This window comes from Talpa europaea (genome assembly GCF_964194135.1).
Source record: "Talpa europaea genome assembly, chromosome: 9".
Taxonomy (NCBI): Eukaryota; Metazoa; Chordata; class Mammalia; order Eulipotyphla; family Talpidae; genus Talpa; species Talpa europaea.
Window position 1 is genome coordinate 107,327,371 of NC_140076.1, and position 22,446 is coordinate 107,349,816.

Genomic DNA, 22,446 nt, shown 5'->3' on the forward strand with positions numbered 1-22,446 from the left:
GTGAGCTGTCCAGAGTACTGAACTTCCTCTGCTTTTAATTTTCTTTGCTCAGTGAAACAAAATCTGTCTTTGTGCCTGTCCTACTTACACTATAAATACAGTATTGAATTCTATTTTTTTGTAAAAAAAAGTCACATTTTGTCTCCATTGAATTATTTGATTATAAGAGAAAAGAAGAAAAGGAAAACTCACCCATAAGCCCAGCTCCAAGCAACTATGAACAATATTTACTTTAACTTCTCTCTAGACTTTCTTTCTCCATATAGTTCTGCATATTTGAAAACATTCTAAATATACAATAAAATTTTGTAGATTTTTTTCATAGTGTTACATGTATTTCTTGTTATCATAGGCTCTTGAATATACGTTTTTTAAGCAGATGCAAAGCATTCTATCATTTTCTGTTCCATAATTAACTGAATCATCCTATGTAATTTAATATTTTTATTTAAAATATTATTTTTAGACTGTAATAAATAGCTTTGTGCTAAATACTTTTTCAATGTCAACCTTTAGAATTGTTTAGGATAGAGATGTGAATGTGCATTTCATGGAGTCATTTGCTGAGAGAAATGACAAACTTAAACCTGAAAAACTTGATAAATTACATGATTCATTGCCACCTTTAGAGAAAGCAAACAGTTGGAGAAAAGCAACAGCATTCTGGCATTAAGGTATTAGAGAAGTTTCTAATGAGGATTTCCAAAGGGAGAATAAAAGCTAACATAATGAAACATGTCTTTGATATTATCCTTATAACAAACACAAGGAAAAATGTCAAAGTGTGTTACGTATGAGAGATCAATGACAACACCCAAAATGCATTGTAGGGGTATGAAAACAGGGCCAATATTATACTCTGAAGATAAACAATGTTTTGCTGGCATGATTCAACCCAGGGTAGAGTGTACAAAATCCAGAGGAGTTATAGATTTTAGGCTAGCTTCTATTACCATTTCTCCTTTAGAAGATATGACAGAAAAATTAAAGGACAATCTTGTTTATGAATAAGGATGGAAAAATCTTTTAAAGATATTAGCAATCCAAGCACAGTAGTGTAAAAGAGAATAGTAGGTAACAATCAAGATGAGTTTATTTCAGTAATGGAAAGCTGGTTTAACATTGGAAAAATCAATAAATATGTACAACACATTACCAATTTAAAACAGGAAAAAATATGACTATCTCAGTAGGTGAAGAAAAATTATAAAATTAAATTGGCATTTATGATAGTAGTTTAAAATAAATTCATAAAATAAATTCATACTGTACTCTGTCAGGGAGTAAGGAAATGTTACATCTATGGCAATCACCATTAATGGGAAAATATAAAATTTTTTCCATTTGAGATTTGGAGTAAGACAAATGCCTGCTAACACCAGTAGTTTCTATTTTGTGCCAGAAAGTCTAACCATTACAAAAAGGTAAAAATAATAAATCTAGGGTTGTAGTGTATGTTTAGAAATAAAAGAATAAGTCTGCCATTATTTATAGGTTATACTATTGTCATTATAAAGAATTCAAAAGTATCTACAGATAAATTATTAGAATTTTAAAATGAGCTAAGCAAGATTTCTGGATATATAAGTACACAAAAACCAACTCTACACCTATATATTGGCAGCAAACAAATTTAACCTTGAAATACATAGATATATCAACTTCCTAGGAATAAATCTTTAAAAAATGTACAATGTTTCTATGCATAAAACTAGAAAATATCAGTGAAGAAATGAATGAAGACCTGAAAAATGGAGATACGGCATACCTATAATTCACAAAACTCAACAAAAATCCCAATTCTGTGTGTGTGGGCATGCTTGTATGTGACCTTAAAATGAAAAGCTCCTTTCAACATTTCTTGTAGTGGAGGTTTAATGTTTGCAAGTGCCTTCTCTTTCTGTTTATCTAAGAAAGCCTTTATTTCTCTCATTGTTGAAAAGGGGATCTTGCAAGATAAAGTGTTTTGGCCAGCAATTTTTTTCTGTGAGTATTTTGAATATGTCATTTCACTATCTCCTTGTTTATAGCTTTTCTTTTGAGAAAGTTGATGTAAGTCTGATGGGAGTACCATTATAATTTCCTGCTTCTTTCCCCAGCTGCCTTCTATAGCCTTCTCTTGAGATTGTGATTTTCAATAGCCTTCTCTTGACACATTACTATATGTCTTGGTGTTGGTCCCATTAAATTTAGATAACCAGGTTGCGGCAGCCCCTGCCGCTGAACACCAGTGACCTTACTGGAAAGAGGGAGGCTTTCACTAAGACACATAGTACATCCGAGTGAATAAGACCCCCTTCCCCTGTGCACTGGACTGGACAGTCAATGACGGGTAAGATCAGGGGCAGACTAAAGAAGGCACTGCCTAGCCGCATGTCTGCGACTCCTGACGACCTAAGACAGGCGCAGTCCCCGAGGGGCTTCATTATAATAATCTTTGGCGTTCAAATCAGATAAATGGCTAAAGGCCTGTAAGCCTAATTCAGGCATTAAGCCCACAGTAAAAAAAACCCCTTCTTTTGGCTGAGAACATGGCTGCTGCAGAGCGTCGCCTTCAAACAAGCCTGATGGAGTCACCAACAAAATGGTTTAACTATTAACCAGTTGGTCATTGTTCCTGCACAAGAAGTACCATAGCAACCAGTCTATAATTATACTCTTTTCTTACCTACTTTACTTTTTCTATATATGTGTAAAATCGGTTTCAGGAAATGCATGATAAAGAAAATAGTGTGTGGCAATAGTAGTTTTAAAATAATCATAATACTTCTCACATGAGACAACACCATAAAAATTAAATGCTTATGTAGAAACAATATTGTTCGTGATCACTAAATGTAAAATATAACAGTAGTTAAATATTAATACTTTCTGATTATTAGTGGTATTGGGAAAGAAACAAGAAAAACTAACTTAATAAATGCTGTTCTGTGTAATCAAAAATAATTGTGTAGAAATACATTCCTGTAATCAGAACCTTGCGATTGTTTACTGTTCCATGCCATGAAACATCGATCACATGTACCTGAATGATAAAGTAAATGTCTTTTGTATGACTAAACATCTCATGCTGAGAAAAAATTAACTTGTATGAAATCATCCATTGTTTAAAAAAGGTATAAAAGTGTATGATGATTTTGAGCACATTACATTCAGATCTTCACTCTTGAAGTGTATCTGTCTGTCATTTCTGCACCAAATCCTTGACCACCTAGCTCAGTCTCTCATCCCTGGGTCAGCCTTGTTAATCTGCCACTGCGCCGGTTGGTGGCACCAGGTGTTCTTTTATCTTTGTGGACTTGTATAGTCAGTTTCTTTCCCAGGTTTTTATTATTATTATTATTATTATTATTATTATTATTATTATTAATGTGCCATAGTGTGAGTTTCTTTGGATTTACCTTATTTGGAATTCTCTTTAGAATTCCTTCATCCAAGATGCTTTTTTCCCCACAGTTAGAGAAGTTTTAAGTCTTTATAGCATTCAATAAACTTTCTACCCCTTTCTCTCTCTTCTCCTTTTTGGATCCTTATAGTGTCTTCTTGCCAGTGTCTTAAGTTCTCTTCACTTTTCTTAAGTTCTCTTCACTATTCTTCATTGTTTTTTCTTTCTCCTCCTCTGATTGAATAATTCCAATGCACTGTCTCTAAGCTCACTGATACTTTATTCTACTTGATCTAGTCTGATATTCAACACTTTCATTGCAATTTTCATTTCGGTCATTGCATTCTTCAGCTCTGTGATTTTCATATTTTTAAATATTTTCTGTTTGCTAAAATCCTTCCTTTGTTCATGCATTACTCTCCAGACCTCAGTGAACATCTTCATGACCATTATTTTGAACTCTACCAGGTAAATCACTCATTTCTATTTCGTTAAGATATGTTTCTAGATATTTATCTTGTTCTTTTGTTGGGCATGTGTTTCTCCATTTCTTCATTTTACTTGATTCTCTATGTTGGTTTCTGTGTATGTTACTGAGAAGCCAGCCTCTCCCAGTCTTGACAGAGTGGGTGAATCTTTTGTTGGGTGAATCTTGTCAATCAGTCCAATTAGTGTTCCTGATTGTCTCTCAAACTGCTATAATTGTCCACACCACCATCTTTGTGTTTAATGATTCCCAGTAGTTGAGAGTGTGCCAAAAGGGGCATTTCAAAGAGGAAGTTCACATTCAGTTATTAGCTGTAGGTTGATTGGAATTCAGAGGTTTAGACAGCACCTGGGAGCATATGTAGATTAACCATTTTCAGAGAGAAACTGGGAAATGAGTGTTTCTTGTTTGCTCTTCTGCCATGGGTTCAGGTATATAACTTTGGAGGAGTGTCCCTGCATCTGCCAGGAACTGCTTCTTAATTACAGTACTGAGGAACTTCTAAATGAAAGCCACTCCCCTTTTTTTCTATCAGCATCAGGTGATTTATAGGCCCATCCTTTGGCAAAAAGTCACAAAAATTGAGGTTCCAGATGTGTATCCACGTTCTTTCCATGTAGTCACTGTTGACTTGGAGTGGGCTAGAAGGGGAAGCCAAAAGTGGTGTCCACCAACTTCCCCAGTTTTCATAGCTCTAATTCATTCATTCCAAATTTATCTTGCTGGTTTATCATAACCAACTCCTGCATGTATGCTAAATTACATGCCTGACCTCAAGCAACAACTTTTATAGAATTCTTTCAGGGAAAGACTGAGAGATGGATGATTATGACTTTTCCCTTTGACCTGAGTTCTGGGTAGATTGGAGGGACAAGTGATTGCACCTATGAATAACTTTATTTGTTTTCTACAGTCTTGTGAAAGCAAGCTTCATTGCCTTTCAGAGCTATGTGTTTTAGGGGCTGGTCCCTTATGTGGGATTCTAAGGAATCCTACTTCTAAATGTGAGTCCAAACCTTTCACCTCTCAGGAAGATTTGGGAGTTTGGGCTTCCCTCCCAAATGTATGTGCTATGTTGGGGATGGATTTTATAGCAAATGTGAGTATCAGAACTTCCTACTAGTTTTGATGTGCATATCTTCTTATTCATCCAATGTAGAGTAGTTGTTCAGTACATTTTTGGATTTGGCTACAGAGGTAATTGCTCCATGTGTAACTGTACATTCAGTATGTCAGTGGGAGGAGAGGAATTCAGGACCCTCATGTGTCCTGCCTTGGTTAACCCCTTTCTGTTTTTCAGTCTTCCTTAAACATAGTTGCACTCATATTTTATTTTATTGAGATTATCTGCTTTTATGTCAACTTCCTTAATTAGATTATAAATATCATGAGATTAGGATGTCACCTTCCAAATTTTCTGTTTGCAGCACCAAATTAGCAGACCATACATAGTGAATAAATGAATAAAGGTGCAAACCAAATGGAACCAGGAAGCCTGTAATTATATATGTAAGTAGGTTTTTTCCCTTTAAACTGTCAAGCACAAGAAGAGTTTAGCAAGATAAATTTGTAATGAGTTAGAGCTATGATTACCAAAAAAACCTCTTTGCAAAGGAAACCACCAAACAATTTATGTAGTCTCCCAGAGTCACCTTGAGAAATAATTCTGTTCTATCTTCTGCATCACAAAAGAAAAATCAAAAAATGAAAATGAAGATAAATGTTTAAATGAAGTTTTAGAACATGAAAAGAGAGCTTTCCTCACCTTTTTTTTAAGTTAGTCAATTAAAAGTACTAAAGAAGTAAATTAGTACTTTCTTTTCTCAGTCATTACTTATGAACAGGGAAGTGAAATTAGACCAAAGTCATCTATAAACAGAGGCTAAACCCAAGTGCTAGAGCGATCCACTTTCTTCACAGCACTGTGGCCTCAAGCAAAGATTCAGGTTAATTTCACTACTCGGGCCCTAAGGATATGTAAAATAACCCATGGGGAACTATTTGGTAGCTGGTGCTTATATATTTAAAAAAAAATCTTGATCTTCATTAAATCTTATATAAGTACTTTGCTTCTTTAATATTCACCTGTTTATTTTATTTATTTATTTATTTATTTACACCTGTTTATTTTAAATTAATATTTTTAGAAAGGTTAAGGAGTTGTGATCCACAATCCCTCCACCTGAGATCTGTGCCTGGTTGGTTGGTTATTGTTGAGAGTTTAGCTAAACTACTTCGTAATAGTGCTGGCTCAGCATCCATTTTGTGTGACTAAGTGGCTTTCAGGGGCCTTGAAATTCCCACCAGCACCAGTGCATACTCTAGATAACCTGCAGTGATACCAAGTAAATGATATGACCTTCCAAACAGCCCAATGATAAGGACTCTCCACCACACACCAGGACCTTTTCTTTGTATAGTTCTAAGATAAGACCCTTGGAAGCCCAACAAAATCTTGCTCATTTTGGTTTGACCTGATCAATCTTTCCTTAGTCTGAGAATCCCAAACCACTCCACTCATTAACCCTAATAAAGATACTGAAACTGCTCTCTGCCCTGTTCTCGTCTGTACCATAGCTTGGCATCCCTCCTCGGATGAGGCCCTTAAGGCATACTGTGTACCTCCTCTGGGACCTGTGGATATGGACTTCTCTGTTTCAATTCCTTTGTGGCCTTTTGCTGAACCATGGCTGAAACTGGATTATACTCAACAAATGTTAACCTGACAAGGTTACAAAAGTCATACAAGTATCTTTTCCTCCCCTGACAACAAAATCCTTAAAGAAAATAACCATTCCTCAGAGGACAGAATTGAGGATCCCTGCAAATTTTATGATAATACTATAGATTTTTGTTTTCTTTGTTTCCCATAGTTATTTTCTACTCTGCTAATTTTTATGTATTATGTGCAATACACATGCTCCCAGGTGCTGTCTAAACATCTGAATTCCAATCAGTTTACAGCTAATAACTGAATGTGATCTTCCCCTTTGAAATGCCCCTTTTGGCACACTCGCAACTACTGGGAGCCATCTACACTGGGATGCAGTAGTAGAAAAGACAGAAGAGTTCCCTGTTCTTATAGAATTACAGTCTTATGCGGGGATATAGGCAATGACCAAGTAAGCAAATTAAATGAAAAGAAATATTCCTGGCACACAGAAATAAAACCAGGGCATTGTCTAGACAGAGTCAACAATTACAAAGTCTCTGAGGTAGAAAGTGGGGTTGGTGTTGTTAATGGAAGAGGGGGAAGTAGTCGGCAACCAACTATGCAGTAAACTTCCCATTATATTTACAATCACATTTCCAATCACATTGAAAAACTGATATGAACACATTATGTTCAAATATTATTTTAGCCCATTTTATTTTCTTTTTAGAATTTTTTACTGTTTAAGACTTACAGTGAATATATAGAGATTGTCATATAAATCCATCTTAAAGGAAAAGGATCAGAGTTATAATTGCTGAATCTGAACCAATTGCAGGACATATCTGAGGATTGTATTTTTGTATAAATTTGTACTAGTGACTTGATTTCTAAAAATAAAATATTTTTTCTTTTTGAAAGTAGAAAATAGTACCATGACCTCTTAGAAACAGGGGTTAACACACAGCCTATGAGGCTGTCCGCAGCCTCTGCAGCATGAGTTCAATCCCCCAGCCAGCCAGGGAACAACCCACATGGCGCAGTGGTCCTCTCCTGTCTCACCCGCTGCTACCGTCAGCAGTGTACTTTGGTCAATCTGCCTGTTCTGTGCCCTGCTCTCTCTCTGGTACACCTCTGGCCTGTACCCCAGCTCTTGTATGCAAAAATAAATAAATCTTTAAAAAAAGAACCTGCAAAGTAAACTTTCTGCAAAATAGAAGAAAATCTGAAGCACTGAACCAGGCTTCTCTAAATGGCCTTCCTCTAAATAAAATAAACTTTTGTTATTTTAATCAATGGTTATTTGGTGTTTTAAATCTAATTTTCCATTCAAAAAATGTAGCATCAGTCACCACTTCCACCACTTACTAAGCCTCAATTCAGGTTTCAAAGCCTTTTCTTTAACTTGAGAGGGTAACTATACCATTTCATGTAGGCTGAAGGATAGATTTGATAAAATGGAAAGAACATTGGGCTTAAGGTTAGACATTTGTTCTTGTTTTTATTAATGTGCTTGATTTACAAATATTTATTAAAATCTTACCATGCGTCAGGCTCTGAGGTAGGAATAAGACACTATCTCTGAGTCTGGATTTCCTCATTTGCAAAACAGCCAGTATAGAAATGTTGTATGACTACAGAATATAGACTTAGCACAATGCATGGCATACAGTGGTTGCTTAGAAGCTATCAACAAGGACATTGAACCCAGGGACCGCCTGTATCCATATATTGCTTGTGACTTCAAATAGTGGGAATTACCATGTCAGGAAGTCTGGGAACTAGATCATAAAGAAAATGCTTCTGTTCTAAAGAACAAATGATGTTGCTCTAATTGTTTGATTATTTTATCATAGTTTAACTTATTACATTTATTGGAGAGTTGTATAAATTTGTGAGTTTGAGCAAATATCTCTATAGTTTGTTAATGCCTGTTAGTAAATGTTAACTTGAATTCTATGAGGTCACCGTTCACAAAATTACACTTCCTAGAACAGGACAAGATTCAGTGAAATCATTGGCAAGAATCCAGGAGGATACAAGTTTTCTAGAATCCTAATTAATGGCCTTGACAAGAAATGTCTGTTATACTTGTTTGTTGATACTTGTTTCAGTTCCCCAACAGACCTACACAGGAAATGCACAGCAATTTTTCTTCCAGAGAATAAAAATACTTCCTTCAAAATTTTATTTTATTCCAAGCCCTCAACGCATTACATAATCACCCATTTTCAACCATTAAGTTAAAACTCTGTATTAAGGTCATAGAAATGCAAAGAGTCTTTGTTAAAGTAGAAACTAAACACAAAACTAAGGAAAATAAAAGATTTCCTCTGAGGTGAAAACACCTTGATTCATATAATTTACAGTATAAACAACAGTTCCCCACCAGAGTCATGGGAAATGCCCATGAGCTCCAGCATCAGGGGAGGGGATAGTTTTGCTCACACAGGAACTTGAGGTTATACATACTTAGGAGGCTGAGAAGTGGAACCAAAACTCAGCTGGCTTCTTAGGTTCCTGGGGATTGACAGCTCCAATTTAGTTTTTGTCAAAGGCACATGGGGGTGTTTTTCTGAATAAAAATGCATTCCAGATGTCTAACCCCGTTCTCTGAAGGCAAAGAAGATGGACATGACATTACCTCTGTGACCTGGCTCCCTGGAGTAAGAGAGGACCTTTTTGAGGCACTAGCAGGTAAAGCTCATCTATTCTGCTGGTGTAGATTTCAGTCTTGCCTGTGTTGCGTCCTTTGCTAGGTGAGGCCAGTGGTACAAGTCCCTAGTCTGAATCCCATTTTCTCTACTTCTTAGCTGATGAGTACAGGCATAGCATCTAATCTCTCAGTGATTCCATTTGGAAAGTAAGGATAATAAGAACACCTAGCATATAGGAATAGTTGCACATTTTCAGCACTGGGCTAGAGGAGTATCATCATTAGCAGCCCCAGCAGCAACATCCAGGAGCCTGTGTGTTTTCAGAACAGAAACACTTTCTCTAGGAGCTCAAATCCTTATTCATGCTTTGCAGTAGAGGGAACGAAGTCTCCCCTGCTCCATTCAATGAGTCAGAATCTGAATCACGGGTTGCTGGCAACCTTTGGACACCATGACCGTTCATCAGCACAGATTTCAGGGTCATTCAGCAAGTCACTTGGAAAGCTGGGACTGGTGCTCCCCAGAACGGTATGCAGGACATTGGGCCAGTTTTTTAAATGGGATGAATGTATTGTCAATGGCTGTTAGTATGATAAGAGCAGAAAGAGTTTATTTGCATTATACATGCACACACACTGTAGCATGAGGCAAAATAAATTGGGATTTGTTGACGATGTCCCCTTCAAAGTAAGGGCAATTCTTCAGTCAACTTAAGTAATTTGGCAGCTCCGAATAGGCAGTGATTTCTCAGTATTTGTATTTATATGCATTTTGCCCATGCTAAGCACATGTTAAGCTCTTCTCCAATTCTATATCCCATTTTACAGATGAGAAACTGTGTCTCGGAGAGGACGCAACTTGTTCAAAATCTAACTCTTAGGAAGCAGAGCCCTGGCTTTGTTTAGGGCTCTCTGGTTTCTCCTGATTGTTAGCTCATTACTCTATGGACGCCGTGCTTCTGTCCCTGCACATGGGTTCTGCTAGCTCCACCTGAAAATTAAAAACCCGTTCATAGCAACAAGGCCCGTTCATAACTATGTTAAGGAGAACAGTAAAGTGGTTTCACTTCTGATTGTGACAGCAATGCTTTGGGGTGTGTTCTCTGCCTGGCCTGGACTTTGTGCTGGGGTGTATGACTGGTGCAAGATTGAGACTTGGGCTTCCTTATCTCTCACTCCAAAGAAACTGAGGTACCCTTTATTCAACTGGTTTGTTGAGGAACCATGCATTAAGTCATCTAGTTCTGAATCTTTTGTTCCCATTTCCTGTAACCCTAACTAAAATCTTTATAATGATCTTATATATCGTATCTATTTAAAACTGTAAACCAAACCTAAGCAAGGCTTTGAAATCTGACTGCAGAACTGAAGCTAACAGAGGGGGAAGATGAGAAGTGGGGAGCAAAAGAAGGAGGGACCCCACTGGTGGAGGATTATGGGTGCAGTGGTGATGGGCATTTGAAGATAATTATGTTTCGGCCTATACCCCTGAAACATAAACAGTGTTGTGAACCAGTGTCACCACAATAAAAATATTTTAAAACGTACAAGAGAAAGCACTCCTGGCCTTGGGTTACTCCCGAATGGGCACTGACTCCAAATCAGAGAATCATGAACCTCACACTCAAATGATTTTCTCTTGCTCATACTATGGAAAGCAAAACAGAAATAAGATACTTAATTTTCAACTCACAAAGAAGCTGAAAGGAGAAGAATACACAACAAATGATAGGGACCATTTCCCGAAAGATCAAAAACCTTGAGGTGGAAGAGGAGGGTTCTTTGATTGTCTAGGTTCTGTCAAGGGCTCACAACCCTCTGGAATGTGCTCACTGTCCTTTTAGATCTTGCTTCTTTCTCTCCTTCACGCCCCAAACTACAACAGTCCAACCAGGAGAACGCAGAGCAGGCCATTGTCTTTGCTTTTATTTTTTCACCTTGTCCTCTCTCCCTTATGCATTCCTCTTCTTTCTTCTGTTTCTTGCTTCTTCCAAAACCTGGCATTGCTCTTCACGAAGATAGAGGTGGGAGAAGAATGAGGGACTAAAGAAGATTTAAATTCTTATTACAAGTTCTTTTCTTTCCATTTCAGGCCTGGAGGAGGAAAAAAATGTGCACCCACCCAAATGAAAAAAACTTCCAAAAGCCTGAGTGGGGAATTAAAATCATTCACTGTCAGTCTGTGCTCCATGGGTGAGATTGAACTTTCTGCCTTTTGCATGTCCTTTCCTGGATGTTCTAGGTGAGCCACGGCATGGTGATTCCATCCTGGGAAAACCAAACAACGGTAGTGGAATTTGTGCTTAAGGGATTCTCATCTATCCGACAGCTTAATATTTTCCTCTTTATAATATTTTTAGTTTTCTATATCTTAATTGTTTCTGGAAACATCCTTATTATTTTGCTAGTTTTATTCAGCCATCACCTCCACACCCCCATGTACTTTTTCCTGGTGAATTTATCCTTTCTGGAGATCTGGTATACCTCCAACATTGTCCCCAAGATGTTGCTGATTATCCTAGTCGAACAGAAGACTATTTCTGTGGCTGGCTGCCTGGCACAGTTCTACTTCTTTGGATCCCTGGCTGCAACAGAGTGTCTCTTACTTGCTGTGATGGCCTTTGACCGCTACCTTGCCATTTGCCAACCTCTCCACTACCCTATTCTCATGACAGGCTCCTTTTGCATTAGACTGGCTGCTAGCTCTTGGCTCTGCTGCTTCCTCCTGACAGCAATAACCATGGTTTTACTGTCTAGAGTAACCTTCTGTGGGCCCAACGAAATTGATCACTTCTTTTGTGATTTCACCCCTCTGGTCCATCTCTCCTGCATCGACACCTCCCTGACTGAGACCATAGCCTTTGCCACCTCTTCTGCAGTGACTCTGATCCCATTTCTTCTCATCACAGCCTCCTACTCCTGCATTCTTGCTACCGTCCTAAGAATTCCATCTGGCACAGGACGGCAAAAGGCTTTCTCCACCTGTTCTTCCCACCTCACTGTGGTCACCATCTTTTATGGGACACTGATTGCTACATACCTTGTGCCTTCAGCCAACTCTTCCCAGCTCTTGCGCAAAGGGTTCTCTCTACTTTACACTATCCTGACACCCATGTTCAATCCCATCATCTACAGCCTGAGAAACAGAGACATCCATGAGGCCCTGAAGAAGTGCCTAAGTAAGAAGCCAGGTTTCCTCAGATGAAAGAAAAAGGAAAAGAACTATGTTGGATGAAGGGTTGATGAACCAGTTAAAGGCATATGAATTCTACCTAAAAACCAACTACTTAAACAAGGGGATACCAACTCCGGGTAACTAGTTGCCTCTGAGTATGACTGTGGACTCTGTTGAGTGCTGACAACCTTGGGTGAACTGCTGTTCTGGAATGGTCTACACAAGCTCAGATCCTACTCCATATGTCCATCAAACTTGACTCCTTCTGGGAAAGTTCACATCCAAAATAAACTGGTAAGGCTGGCCACATATACACACAAATGTTCATTGAAATCTACTATGTCCAAGGCATTGTACTAGATAGAAGTTATGAAATAAAAAAAAAATAAATCTCTGCTCTCACAGAATTCATAATCTATAGAGGAAAGACAGACATTAATCAAATAATGAATGTAAATGATACATATATTGTATATATAATTACAGTGTGATTCAAAATTAAAAATAGTAAGATTACCATCATTTTACCTAGTAAAATGATCAAAATCCAGAATACCGGCAACACCAAATATGAAGCAATGGAAATTCTCATTCAATGTTGTTCAGAATACAAAATAGTGTAGTTACTTTGGGAGGCAGTTTGGAAGTTTCTTACAAAACTAAACATTTTTATCATATGATTCAATAGTCACACTCCTTGGTATTTACCCAAAGGAACTGAAAACTTGTATCTTGCATAAGAATATTTCCAGCAGCTTTATTCATAATTGCCAAAACTTGGAAGTAATCAAGAGTCCTTTTATAGATGAATGGAAAAACAAGACTGTGATGCATGCAGACAATGGACTATTATTAAATGCTAGCGATATCATGAAAGACATGGAGAAATCTTAAATGCAAGTGAAAGAAGCTAGTTTGAAAAGACTGCATGCTGTGATCCCAACTACATGGCATTCTGGAAAAGTCTATGAAATAGGGTAAAGTTCAGTGGTTGCTAGCTTGGGGGAGGGATAAATAAGCAGAGAACAGAGAGATTTTTAGGCTTGTGAACTATTCTGTATAAATACTATAATGTCATTACACAGTTGTCAAAACTAATAAAATACACAACACCAAGCCAGAGTGAACCCTAATGTAAATTACAGAATTTCGGTGATCATAACATGTCAGTGTATGTTCATTGATTATGACAAATGTATCCCTCTGGTGTGGTTTGTTGATAGTGAGGGGGGGCTGTGCAAAGCTGGGTGGGAATATATGGAAATCTCTGTACTTACTACTTAATTTTGCTAAGAACCTAAAATCACTCCAACAAATACACCTATTTAAAAGTGAAAGTAATAGTAATGATAATTACAGGATATTAATTATGGGTCAAGAATATGGTACTACAACTGTACTGTGTAGTTCCCTTTCTCTGCAGTGGATTTGGCTTAGGGAAAGCATTCTCTAATTCTTTGCAGTCTGGGACTTAGAAGTGGAGAATGAAGATTTGGAGAGATGAGGCAAAGGACCCCTGCAGTATCTGCAGGGTTCATCTCCCCTGCTGCTACAGCTGCAGGCTCCCTTGGAAGTGGAACTTCCATGTATTGTATGTATTGAGTGTCGCCTCCTCCTGCCAGGCATTGTGCCAAGCCCTTTGTAGGGTAAGGAAAAAAGTATCAGGCTTTTCTGCCCTCCCACAACTAGGATAGATGACGGAACCCTGTGGTCCCGAATCATGCCTGATGGTGGGCACCTGGAGTAGGGTGTGGGCCTATGTAGATAGGAAACACCTGGGCTAAGGCTGGGCTTATAAGGGTGGCATCACCGGGACACCAGGAGAGTGGAAGAGAAGCAGAGAGAATGCCAGAGAAGGCCGGAGAGCCCAGAAAGAGTGAAGACTTGCTGGGGGCTGGGAGGCCTGCCAGCCTCCCTGCCCCCCAGCACCCCTGCCTGCTGTGTACCCAAATCCCAATAAAATCCCAATAAAAGCCTGCAAAAGCCACTGAGGGCTCCAGGACTCCTCCTTTACTAGGTCTGCTGGATCAGAAAACCTGCTCAGTGCCCCTTCCTGCCCTTACACCCTTGCCTGCACTTACCCTGCCTCCTGCTGGCACATGCTTTCAGTAGTTAGTACGTAGGGTGTGGTGGCTATGGGTTTGTTCCTTGCTCTATGCAACTCGAAAGAGCTGAGTTGACTTTAGGTAGAAAAGCCGAGGTCAGCACTGCACACAAGGGCTGCCTACCTCCCGTCTGGCTCCTCAGATCCTGCTCTCCCAGTGCTGACAGAGGAGTTTCTCTCACTTAAATTTTTCCTTGAAGCGTTCTTCATTTTTCAGTTAAGCAAAGAGATTGCGTTCACCATCCACGGGGGATACTCAAAAACCAGGCTGGAAAATGACACTTATAAGACATGCCTGGAGTTGTAAACATGCTCAGGTTTTGCTTATAAAGATTATTACCCTCTTCCTGCGCCTCTTGTAAACTAGGAAAATATGGGAGACTGTTTTAGGGTATTCCTGGTGAAAGAAAATGTTGTCAGCCTTCCATTATGGGTAGGGCTTCAGCTGTAGCTAGTGTTTATGCAGATTAACTCTGGGGAGCTGGACAGGGAAGCAGGCTTCTGTGTCAAGGGGAAGTTTTTAATGTAGGCTTTGTCACTTTCTAGCAGTGTGCCATGGGAAAGTTACTTCAACTCACTGATCTTAGCCTTTCTCATCTGTAAGAGGAAATTCCATCCATGCTGGTCTCACACTTCGAATGAGAATGTGTGCTGTATACTATCTGGCCCAAAGAACTCAGTCAATGGTAGCTCTTGTTAATGCTCTGGGCTCCACCTTCTGCATCAAATCCCAACTAAAACTACTGTGTAGGAGGAATTCATTTTTTTTATACTACAAGTAATAAATATTCAGAGACTCCATTTTCTTCTGCAGTTAGAGAAGTGATTCCCCCCACCCTGCACCCCGGGAGACTAAGTGGACTTTCCCTGGTAAATCTAGAACACAGACGAGGGCACTTCTGTTTCTGAGTCCCGCTCTCGCTCCCCTGTGCCACACCACCTGCCACACAGTGGCTTTTCTCCTTACACAGGGACACATGAGGAACTCTGCTTGCATATGACAGAAAGGCCATAGGATCAAGTTATCCTTGACCGGAGAGAACAGTGTCAGGCAGGACAGCGTGCACCAGAGTAACCGACTTCCCTCCAGCCCCAAGGCCCACATTGCATCACATGCAAAGTCACAGTCTCCAACCAAGAAGCAAACCCTTCGGATGTTTGTGGCCAGCACAATAGCTGTCAATTGGGGAATATTTCCCCGCTATTCCTTCTGTGGGAACAAATGGGGAAGGGCAGATGTTGGCTGAAGTACTGGCTTCCTATTTCCATAGAGTCATGGCAATGAAGCATGAAGCTTCAGAGTCTCCTTCTTCCTGGTTCCATAGTTGAAAATAATCTCCAACACTGGCAGGGAACCCGGGGCTGACCACCTCTTATCCTTAGAGTTGGGCAAAGATGCCTAAGAAGTCCTCATGGGGGAAGAGAAAAAGCACTCAGCCCCACCCCCATGCTCTCTGAGCAATTCTGCTTTTTTCTATTTTATTTATTGCTGTTCCACTTAAAACTTCATTTGAATAAAAAATTTTGCTGCTATATATGTGCATAAACTTCTTTTTAGCCCTCATTACAACTTCCCTTATAAATTGCATCTCAAATCAACACTTGAGATGATTTCTCCATAGTCTATAGTTTTGGGGCACTGGACACCCCCAGTTAGTATGTCCTTTGAGGCGAGAAGTAGGTTGACCTGCAAAGGGAGACTCTTGTCACACATAAACTTAGATTTCTTTTGAAGAGAAGTGAATGGAAAACTATGATGACCTATAAGGAATTCACATTATATGATGACCTATAATACATCCTGATCCTTGTCTCAGGGCCATGTCCTTTGCTGATGGGTGGGAGGGGAAGTTGATGTGGAGTCAAGTTGGATGGTGGGTATAGACAAGAGATCACAGCCACACTTGTCAACACAGGAAGCAGCATTTTTTGTAAAAGGACTGTCACCTGTTCTCTTTGAGCTCAGGCAGGAAGGTGAAAAAGCTTATTTAGTCTGGGCTTCCCATCACAAAATCTTTTCAGTGACTAACACCGACTTGAGCTGAAAGAAAATGACTAATAAGAAATAGTCTTACAACTTTTTTTTGCGGAAATCAAGAATTTGCAGCATAGGAGATAAGACCTTGTGCATCCCCTTGTGGCTGACCATCCCCCTAACCCATGAGTGAGCCAAAGCTTGCGATGGCTTATTTCTTATCCAGCCAAGAAACCTGAGGCAAGTCTCTTAACCACATCATGTCTCAGGCTTTGAAATCTGAAAACTCTGAGCATTGGCTAGGTCTTTTCTAAGGAACATACTACTATGAATAATTAATATCCATGTCTGTCTCTAAATTTTATAAAGCTTTTCCACAAAACGTCTCACTTGGTCCTCATTTGGCTATAAAGGAAAAATTAGCCCCACAGCACAGATGAAGAAACTAAGACTCAGAGAGTTAAATGACTTCCTCAACGGACCTCTGTGAATTACTTGTGGTTTCCAACTCCCTACTGTTTCCACTGCCCCATACTCCCAGCCCTGAGAGTCCAAAATTCAGGGTTCCCTTTCTGGGTATGTGACACAGACTGAATGTTTGTGAATCTATCAGGCTCAGTGAGATAACAAGAAATATGAGTCAGGGAGGTCTATCCTCAAATTCATATGTTGAAACCTAATCCCCAAAGTGATAGTACTAGTTTGTGGGACCATTGGGAATAACTAGGACCTGAGGGTGGAGCTGAGAGACCCAGAGAGCTTCCATCCCCCCTTCTGCCAAGTAAGGAAACAGCAGAAGATGATTGTTCATGAACCAGGAAGCGGTCACTGAATCTACTTCCTAGTGGCTCACCAGACACTGAATCTGCTGTGGACGTGATGTTGGACTTTCCAGCCTCCGGCACTGTGAGAAATGAATTTGGTCATTTAAGAACTATCTAGTCCATGGAATTTTTGTTACAGAAACCTCAGTGGATGATGCTTTTCATTTTAACTATGGTAATGAAACATGATACTGCCTTGCCTTTGGGATTTAACCCAACGTGACATGGTTTGGCAACCTTCCATCCAAGGTACCACCATTGTCCCAGAGGCCACACTGCTATAAAAGTTGGCGTTTTTCAACATCATGTCTATGATTTATTATAACTACTTGATTTAGAACTAGGGAAATGAGCTCTAGACAACATGTAAACAACTTCTGAAACCCAGATTTTTTAAAGTTATTTTTCAGTATGAATGTATTTTTGGAACTCCAGAAATATCCAATTGATATAAAGCCAAATGTGAGAATTTTAAGCACATATAATTTCCATCTTTTTTATATATTAATTTCTAATATATAATTTCTAATAGCAATCAAATTGCATGAAGAATTCCCTGTTTAAAAAAACATCTATTAAACTATCTTCAAAACTGTACAGATCATAAGCAAAATCAAATGTGTAAATTTAATCTCCCCTTGAAGTTTCCAATCTTGTAATTCTCATATACATGCATCTGTGCCTCCCAAACTCTAGCATTCTTGCATACCTGAATAACTTGTTGAAAAAACTTGAGAATTCTTCTCATATTGTGATAGCCACTATTTCAAAGAATAAAAACAGACTCAATCAACTAGAAAAGACCTAAATGGGAACCCAACGATGTCTCCATATTTATGCAAAGTCATGTCCGTCGTGGTATTATTCGTAAGGTTAAACACTGAGCCCCCACTCTGATAAGTGCTTCTCTTCCCCCCATCTCTTTCTCTTGCTCTCCCTTCCCTTCCCAAATCTGTAGTTTCCTTAACCTATAGAATTCACTCTAGCTAAAGTTATTCCAATATTTATGAACACCTCTTACAGGCCAGATATAATCATTCGATACACACACAACCTATCTGCAGAGTTTTAAATCTAGAAGGGAAAACAGACAATTACAAAAGCAATGATGACAGGAGGCAGCAGTAGCAGAAAGCTGGATTATCTCATCCTGCTTGGAGGACTTTCCTGAAGAATTGAAATGTGCAAAATAAATAGAAGTTAGGTGACTAGGTGACAGGGTGAGAGAGAACAAGAGAAACTAACTGACTTATTCAAACTCAAAGGAATTCTGTGTCCACTGTTTTGGGACCAAAGGTGTGGGATGGGGATGGAGTGGCCAGCTGATATTATTAGGAGTTAACAGGAGCTGCTTAAAAACTATGGGGAGCCTTAAAATAGTTTTTAGCTGAGGAGTGACATGATTAAATTTTAGGAGACTCTTCCTTTGAATGGAGTGAGAAAATATCCAAGCTGATTTTGAGGAGGCTGGAATATAGTAGGTAACCCAAGTGAGAGAGAAGGATTCGTGTAATCACTCTGGAGTTGGAGAGAAGTGGCCTAATTTGAGAAATATTTAGGCAAAGATATAATTTATAAGACTTGGTGACACTGTGGGAGAGAGAGAAGCCTGGCTTTTAGTGAGCAAACCTGGTCTTGGTAGGAGAAGGTGAAGGGCTAGGCCTTTCCCTGGGGTGGTGAATACTGAAGGAACAGGCTTGAGTTCACTAAAGTGAATTTCGTTTGCTGGATTTAGGTGTCTGCATGGAGATCAGTGATCAATTGGGTTGTGCACAGAGCTTTGTGAATCTACAGGCTCAGTGAGATAACAGGAAATATGAGTCAGGGAGGTCTATCCTCAGCTCCTCCACTGCAGGGGCCATCAGCATAACAGCAACCCCCACTGAAGGGCGTTGATACCTTAGACTGATGTCAGGAGAGAAAACACATGCATTGTTCCATGATGAAATGAGTTTGGGAAAATCTGAAAAATTTTAGATTTGGGTTCTCTACATCTAAATTTAGAGACTCTTAAGAGACTATGAAGGACTAACAAGTTCTGCAATAAAGAACTTTGCTTCTTTCCCCAGGAGCCAGTTCTGGTCAGAGATTATTCCAGAACCTGAATGTCTCAGGGTAAAGGGAGAGAGACAGTTAGCTATCCCAACTGCATGTTTCTAAGTCAGGCGGGGGACAATGTCCATCTCCTCATTTATTAGATATGAAAAATGGGGTCCGTGATTGGTTTCAAGTGTCACAGCTGGCTCAGGAAGTATTGTGGTTCTTACCAACCAATTCACCCTTTCTAGAAAAATCCCAGTAGACACAGTGGAGTGAGAACTAAAAATATCTTTTTCAAAATCTACTGGTCATGTGCCTAAGATAGCATTTCCCATGATCCTGAATTTGAATCCCATCTCTGCCATCTCTTAATTGTATGATCTTGGGCAAATACTTGACTCTTTTTTCTTATCTGTAAATGTGGGCATAGCACTAACTGTCTAGTGGGATTTTATTATTAGATGTAACCATTGATAAACTGAAGCTGAGAAGTTAAGATGTGCTCAGTGTATCTCAATTAATGGAGATAAAGCTGGGATGAAAACTCAAATTTGGGGGCTCTAAGTCTGGGGCTTCCTCTACTAATTAAATCACTTCTACCAGTGCCCCCTGGATTTTACCTTGATTTGTCACCTGCCAATACCTTTATTTAAGTATGGTCTAGCTCCTGAGACAAAAAAAATCTAAAACTGATGACCCAATCAAACTGAAGAGTAGGGATCTTCTGGAAGTCTGCTGAGGGAAGGGTGGGGAGAAAGTGGGCAGAAGGTAGAGTGACTTCAGAGACATTCTTAAGTGTCTGTCTTAGAAAATCTTTTAAAATATTGATTCTTGGGTTCACTTCAGTTTGTCTGCCTGAGTGGGAAACTCTCACGATGGGACCAGTTACACTTGCTCTTGAACAGATCCATAGATAATTCTGAAATGCCACCTTAGTTGGGAAGCACTGTCCAGTTACAGACAAAATCAATACCCAGAGGACACCAGTGCTCACAGATTACTGCCTGAACCAAACTGGTCTTTGAGTTTTCCCATATTTCACAGAAGCTAGTTTGGTTATTTGGGTGAATTATGGAGGTGGGTTTCTAAAATGCCAGAGAGGAAGAAGTATATCTCTGAGGCTAGCGAGGGTGGCCCAGCCCTACTTCCTCCCTCCTCTCTGAGTTTCCTGTCATCAGTGACATATTTATACCCGTCACTTCTCCTTTTTTCACATATAGCCCTGGATATCTTTGTTACCAGACTTGTCACAGCCCCTCAAGGATAATCACCAATTCTGCCTGAAGGACTGAGGAAAAGTGCCTGCAAAAGGTAAGACTGATGACATTTTAATTTTGGTTGAGAGCATAGACTGGAACCATCTCATGTAGTATGGAGTATCTTCTTAGGAGTCTCCACATCCCTCGCTAGGAACCCTAAGGTCTACCACGACACTGTTTCACAAATATTTAGTCCAGGAAGTAAAAAATTAGCAAGTTCCTACTAACTCTCAAAGTGCTACCAGGGCAGAAAGATTTTTAATTCACCAGTCTCCCATTATCTGGTGTCACTTTGGGTCAGGACGTTCACGTACTCAAATTGCTTTGGAACTCGAATTTCTGTGTGTGGTCATTTCTGATGCCTAGAATCTTCTGTGCCTGATAACATTGGCTACATTTTCCAAAAGCTCTGGTCTTGCTATTTTTAAATGAGGAGAGAACCAACAGCCAGAGACATTTAGAAAAGCAGCTGGGAAACGCAGGTCGTCTTCATTGGGGAAATTTTCAGATCTCAAGCTTGTGACTGCCATTGTGACTCCCACTAATTAGAAGGGCAGCTACAAATCACAAGACCCAGCTCAGAGTCAGCAACACAGGACACGGTGGGTACCTGTATTTTGCGAGGTGAAAGAGCCAACACTTAAAAGGGATGCCTGACTTGGTTATTTTCAAAGGCTAGGAAGAGCATTGTGATCGTCAGGGTTCTCTCAAATAAACATAACCTGGATATACAAAACCTGATATTGATGAATATAATATGGCATGCGCCAACCAACAAAACCCGCTACTTCAATGTTTCCCAACTCATGGCTCATAACGAATGGCTGAGATCTCCTGAACTCAGAAAGTGATAGTTAGATTTAGCTTTCTGTGACCACCATAGTTACTGGAGGTCACGTCATCACAAAAAACCAACAGAGCTTTCTCCTTCTTAGACCTATAAGTGTCTCACCTGAGTACACCCTGTGGGAGAAGGAAAGTCCCCAAGGATTACACCCACCCACTTGACAATGCAGAGCGGGAGGGGAGCAAAAGACTGTAGATTCCCAGAGCACCACAAGGGGCTAGTGATCCTTGAATGAAAAACTAAAGACTAGGCTTTTTAAAAGAATCCATTTAATAAATGGGTGCTAAATGTCTCCTGAGGCCAGTCACTATGATTTAGTGGAGAGGGAGAACGGCAAGATAGGAGACAGAAGTGAGTATTTGTCCAGGAAATAGTCTTGATCTTAACGCACATGGAACCGTTATTTTGTTTCTTCCTTCCGCGCCTCACGTCTTACCTGGTGCCAACCAAGTAAGCCAGGTGAGAACACTCCAGGCAGGGGGCCCAGTCTGTGACAGTCTCCATGACAGCAGAACTTGTGTGATGAACATGGATTTCATTTCTAGAAAGACAAATTTGAAGAAGCTGAGGAATCAAAGATAAGATGCTAGTTAGAGGAAAAACCAAGACGTGGCTATTAACACTGTTCCGATATTTGTTTGGGGCCCAACGTAAGTCTTGACAGGGGGCAGAGAGATATTTGGACCATTGCAGGCATTGCTAGAATAAACAGACATCTGTTTCTGTGGAAAGACGTAGAGGCAGGAGACCAGGGTTGGTTGATTCTTTTTTTTTTTTTTGAAGATTTATTTATTTATACAAGAACCGGGGTACAGGCCAGATGCGTGGGAGGGTGAGAGGATTCACCAGAGACAGAGCAGGGAATAGCTCTGACAAAATACACTGATGAACAGGCAGACTGACGAAATACACTGCTGAGGGGAGCAGTGGGTGAGACAGGAGAGGCCTCCTGCTCCACGTAGGAATCTCCCTGGCCGGCCAGGAATCAAACTGGTGCTGCAGAGGCTGCGTACAGCTTCACAGAGCTGCACTCAACCTGCT

General features: G+C 39.8%; 1 protein-coding gene across 1 annotated transcript; it reads left to right on the plus strand.

Annotated features, from left to right (window-relative positions):
• Nucleotides 1-11,435: 11,435 nt before the first annotated feature.
• On the plus strand, nt 11,436-12,386 carry LOC311176362 (olfactory receptor 11A1-like; the record flags this gene model as incomplete). The annotated part of the gene is made up of 1 exon (XM_084241813.1): nt 11,436-12,386. One exon carries the CDS (start codon nt 11,436-11,438, stop codon nt 12,384-12,386), a length of 951 nt encoding a protein of 316 aa, XP_084097939.1.
• Between the last annotated feature and the right edge of the window lie 10,060 nt (nt 12,387-22,446).